The following is a 5773-nucleotide window of genomic DNA, read 5'->3' as shown; positions in this document are numbered from 1 at the left end:
TTGAAAAATGCTGTTTACAGGTTTTGGAACACAGCTTAAATGCTTGTTATTTGTTATATTAAACGTCTACTTTGTATAAGATTCTCTGACACCTCAAACACCAATGGAGTTCCTCTATACTGTACACTTGGTTGGCTTTTCGTGTGTCTTTAGGTGGCTAAATGGTTTGGCTTTTATAGTCTCAGTTTTTTAATCTTACCATTGCCATAGTCAGACCTCAGCACAGGACTGTAATGCTGCTACGAGTTCATGCAGTCTCAGTTTCCATTTGGAAATCTTTTCACAACCCTGCCCCAATCTTCCTGTCGCCGCCTCCCACCTCCTCCATGTCGTCCTCAGAGAACGGGCTGTCGGCGTGGTATCCCAATGCAGACGTGTGGTGCAGAAAGTCTGTGGAGCGTGCTACATTAAGGGTGTCGTTTATGAACCTGTGTGGCCCTTCCTCCTCATCTTCTTCATCGTCCTCGTCGAGATCGTCCTCTTCCTCGTGCTCCTCCACACTCTGAGCGAGAGCCCTGCGGCCGTCCCTTCCTGGCCTCTCATTGGTCGATTTGCTTCCCCCACGTTGGCGTTCGACCTCGACCTGTGCGGCCTGTTCTTTAGCCTTACGACTGCGTTTCCACTTCATTCGCCGGTTCTGGAACCAGATCTTGACCTGTTTTACACACAAACACACAAGGATGTCAGCAAAGTAGCCACCTTCTGCCAGAGAAACAATAATCATAAAGAAAACAATGTATGGAAAAGAAACTTTGGACACTAGGTGACACCATATCAATGTTGTTTTAGTCTTTCTCCAACCGAACGAGTCGAATTTGAATAACTTTGGGTCTTTTTTTCATGTTTTGAAAGAAGTCTTTTACCAAGGCTGCATTTATTTGATCAAAAATACAGTAAAACTAATATTGTGAAATACAATTAAAATGAATTGTTTTCTATTTGAATATATTTGAATATGTAATTTATTCCTGTGATGCAAAGCTGAATTTTCAGCATCATTACTCCAGTCTTCATTGTCACATGATCCTTCAGAAATCATTCTGATTCGCTGCTCTAGAAACATTTCTAATTATTATCGGTGTTGAAAATAGTTGTGCTGCGTAATATTTTTGTGGAAACCTTGATACACTTTTTCCAGATTCTTTGAATTATAGAAAGAACAGCATTTGTTTGAAACAAAATCTTTAGTAACAGTCATTTCTGTTACTTTTGTCACTTTTGATCAATTTAATGCACCCTTGCTGAATAAAAGTTACTTAACAAACAAACTTTTGTTCAATAGTGTAAATCTGGTAATCAGTGTTTCGTTCAGTGTAATCTTTACCTGTGTTTCGGTCAGCATGAGCGATGTGGCCACTTCGAAGCGTTTGGGTCTGGAAAGGTACTTGTTCAGTTTAAACTGGTTTTCCAGCTCCAGTAGTTGTTGACTGGTGAATGCTGTCCGAGGCCTTCGACATTTACCCATCAAACCGGACTGGGGGGCGGCTGTAAGACAAAACGAAAGAAAGAGGACATTGATAGATTGTATAAATTATAAACAGGTTTCCCACAAAAGACCATTAAATTTAGTTTTTGTTGTAAGTGGTCCAGGTCAAAAAGACCCACATCCAAGGTAATATTCTTTTGTGTAGATATGATTCAGATCTTTGGGTGATGGGTTATTTCAAGTCTAATGAAATGTAAATATTCTGCTGCAGTTTAACATAACTTCATGTTGAATTTAAGGGCATAAATGTTTAGCAGCATTTTCGCTTAAAAGCCTGCATAACGTCATTGCTAAAACTGTAAATCTCTTCCAAATTAATAAGAGGCCTCTTGTGCCGGTATATAAAAATTAAGCACCAGCCAAAAGGGATACAAGCTACTGTAATCCACGTCTAGATTATTTTTATGAGATTTTTGTCTCTTTTATATAATGTCAAGGACTTGCAGGGTTGGACACAAACACACACACACACACACACACACACACACACACACACACAAAAGAAAGCCTAGAATTTGTAGCTATCATTTACCATAATAGCTTTACTGCAGCTTATTGTTAAACACAGTTGAAGCAGGGCTGGGCGGCCATAAAATGCAAGAGCAAGCCATTAACTTAATGAAAATTCAATGAACACTTTTGGGATTTTATTGATGAACTACAGTATGTTTAAGGTGTTTGTTTATAGTTTCTCTCTCACACAAAGACAATTTCCATCAAGCTGACATTTATGGCTTTATAAAGAAGCCAAAAATAAAATTATATTATTACAGTTTGATGTAAATCCTGGTAACACTATACGGAAACATTGTTCAGTCAGAGTGTCAAAATGACTTTATTGTTGAGTTGTTGTTTCTTTAACTATCCAAGGATAATATAATCTTTCAATCATGTCTATGAAGAGTGTAATATCTGTTAAATATGATCAAATATATTGGCTATTTGTTTCTTTACAACATATTATATATTATATATTTTTTTAAGTTCTTTAAAATTATGCTTTCAATTTTAAAAAGCTATTTTAATTGCAAATACATGTAGAAGAAATTAATATAGAGTCATAATTTCCTGATACTGTCTTATCATTTAGCCACCTAGATTGTCATTTATAATTCAGCAAACTAATTTTGCCACATGTGACCACCATGATTTCATTTTAATAATCCATCAAACAGGAGTTATAAACCATCATAATTGCTTAGTGACAAATTAACTCCAGGTCTTTCAAGAGTCACAGGTGTGTAAGCACATCTCTCTCCCTCTGTTTGCTTTTCTTTACCTTTGATTATGTTGAAAAGGATTTCATGAGCTTTTACAATGTTTGCTTTCAAACCGAAAATGGCGGTAATGCAACAAAATTTTGGTGTATGACGGTAATTATGCCATGATGGAGGTGCACAATTTATGTACCCTGCATGATTTGGAGAAAACTTCCAGTGGCAGCTTATTTTTCTATTGACATCAGATGCTTTTGTAGTTTTTTTGAATTACGGAAAAACTGTAATTTGTGCTCATGTGAATTCTGAGTAGCCTACTTTAAAACAGCACTATTACGGAATAAGGAATTATTTCTTTGAAAAACAAAAAGTCAAGTTAGAACCAAAAATAGCTCCAAATGGAACTTATAATGCTTCACAGATCATCTATTTATATTTGAGCAGGTCAAGAACTTGATTTTAAATCATATATTCAGATACCCTGTTCATATGTGAAAGTAGATCAACTAAACAGTTTAGCATTATGTTAATTAAATAAATAAAAGAGTTATGCTACTCCACTCAAATTTCATCGATAAGAATAACAAACGTCAATCATTTCATGTTTAACAGATTAATAAAGCATTCAAATAGTTAGAAATGTCATAGAGCTTTCACGAATCAAGGATTGTTGAATGTTTAGTAATGATTTAACAAAGTGTTACCCACTCATCTGCATGCTACCCCACTCACAGGTGTAATCGGGCAGTCGTGGGACCATGATGCCTGCTCGTATCCAGTGCTCCAGCGGTAAAGACCCGGCCATCGCCGCCGCCTTCAGCTGCTCCGGGTACGGGTGCGTCAGCTGCGTAAAACCCGAGTACGCCAGGGCTGGGTGCTGACCTCCCAACGCTGAAATGGGGTACATGGGCGTCGTGTACATGCCTGGAATTGAAGTGAGTCCCGGGTGTGGGAGATTGAGCAGCCCTGGTTTAGGTATGATTCCGGTTTGGAGGTGTATGGCGCAGGGGGACGGAGTGTCTGCGCGCCTGCAGGACACCGGGCTACCAGTCGGGCTGTCACTACTCAGTCCAGGTGATACTTCTCGGGTCCCTCGATGTGGTTCTTCAGCCAGAAGAGCGTCGATCCTGAAGTTCTTTGATTTTTCCATTGCAACGCTTCTAAGTTGTTTGGAGTTGCAGGAAAACACTTGGATAGCTGTGTTTTACGCACAGATACATGCGTTTTAAACACGATTAGTGATACTTTCTGCTCTATTTTTAACTTGTGGGATATGTAGAGTTCAATCGAACTGATATTTGGAACTCAGCCCATGAGACGGTCAAAGTACCTTTAGTTAATAAAGTAGGCTCTCTCTAAACTTTTACGCACAAAAAAATAAATAAAAGAAAGAAAATGCGCCCAGAAAGGATATACGATCGCTAAATCGTTCTTTAACACGGCGGTCTCTTGTTTAGAACAGTATCTCTGTCATCTAGCCTGCTCTCTGAACCTCTCCGCGCGTTCACATCTCAGTCATAACGCCTTTGTGAGCGCTGATTGGCTGCTGTGGATGTCCTGCGGGAGTAGATCACTTGACAGTTTTCTAATTAACTAATCACACTGTAGTACAGACTCTTCGAGCACGTCCTTGGACTGAGACTTGTTCCTCAACCAACATAAGAGCAACGACGCTTGCGAAGTTTCCAAAGTGCCTGAAACCAAGCGTTTCTCGTGGCTTACTGTAGCTCAGTTAATCGCACCAACTGCACGTTTAAAGGTATCCCTAAATCATCTAAATTAATTAATAAATGACATAATATTAATGATTAAAAAAATATATTTATTTTGTACGATTATTATGCTGCTTTTACTATTTGTTAGACCTTAAAACCTGCATTTGGTGCTTAATAATTCATAATAATAATTATTATTATTTTTATTATTATCCAGTATCTCACATAATATCCAATAAAAAAAAAACCTCACTGAGCAGTTGTCCAAGATGTAGCCTACATATTAATACTAATGATGTAATGTCATTTTTTACGACCCGCTTATTTAAAGAATCTCGGCTGTATTATCAAGATAATTTAATTGTATGACTTTACATTATACATAGTCCATATAATTATGCATTAACTTATATAATAAGTCAAATGTTCGCAACATTATATGGTCTGATTAAAAAGTGTTTTGTAACCCAAAAATGTATACTATGACATCCAAATTTAAACTGTTTCATCAAATTCAGTATGACAATTAACCAGACTATATGGATTTAGACAAATAAAAATATTTGTAAGCTCAGGTTACTTCTTAAAGGTTTTTTTTTTTTTTTTTTTTTTTTTACAGTAGCCTACATTATTATTAATAATAATCATAATAAATGCTATATATTAGCAAGCAAATATATAGAAGCAAATGCATAATAAATTGCACGGCGTGAATTTATATTTCCTATGAGAATCTCTCATCAGTTCGAAAATACAGTTTGTTGCTCATTTTCATGGACTTGAGTGTTTATTCCACTATATATGATGGGTATTAAGATGCTTTTAATAAATTAATTTAAGACAGAATATCGGTTCGGAAAAAACGCATAAATCCGACCGCATTAACGTCGTGCGATAGCCTAAATAATCATCGCACATTTATGTTGTAGGCTAGTCAATATATTCTACAATCTTCTGTATAAATGCAAACACTAAGTATGCATTATATCAGGGGGAAACAAATGATACAAATAGTTGTATACCTATATATAAAATATTGAATGAAATATAGGCAATTCATTCAAAACCTTCATTCCACCATGACCTGCTTGTCGTAAACACGCAATAAATCGAGACGAAATGAATTGCAATTCGCAGCTGTTGTTTTAAATATTGCCTACATGAAAAGGCAGTGGACTGTGGATTAATAACATGGAAAACAGTCCCTGCTCAGGCGACGTGAGGTTGAAACTGATATTTTCGCCTTGACCCGAGAAGATTGGAGCATCCCGCCCCTCTATACAGTAAACGAGCGCCAGGGTGCGATGCTGAAGCAGGCTGTGACTCAACACCTAGTGTGCTGCCTACCTAGACAA

At 37.2% G+C, this 5773-nt stretch overlaps 1 protein-coding gene across 1 annotated transcript; it reads right to left on the bottom strand.

Annotated features, from left to right (window-relative positions):
* Window positions 1–280: 280 nt before the first annotated feature.
* mnx2b (motor neuron and pancreas homeobox 2b) lies at window positions 281–5002 on the bottom strand (the record flags this gene model as incomplete). The annotated part of the gene is made up of 3 exons (XM_084101244.1): window positions 3412–5002; window positions 1325–1485; window positions 281–655 (listed from the first exon to the last, which is right to left on the bottom strand). The coding sequence occupies exons 1-3, from the start codon at window positions 3851–3853 to the stop codon at window positions 281–283; spliced, it is 978 nt and encodes a 325-aa protein (XP_083957370.1). The 5' UTR covers window positions 3854–5002.
* Window positions 5003–5773: the final 771 nt, after the last annotated feature.

The sequence above is a fragment of the Abramis brama genome, assembly GCF_963993115.1.
Source record: "Abramis brama genome assembly, chromosome: 2".
NCBI classification, from domain to species: domain Eukaryota; kingdom Metazoa; phylum Chordata; class Actinopteri; order Cypriniformes; family Leuciscidae; genus Abramis; species Abramis brama.
Note: the sequence above shows the minus strand (reverse complement) of the source record. Positions and strands in the feature narration are given on the sequence as shown.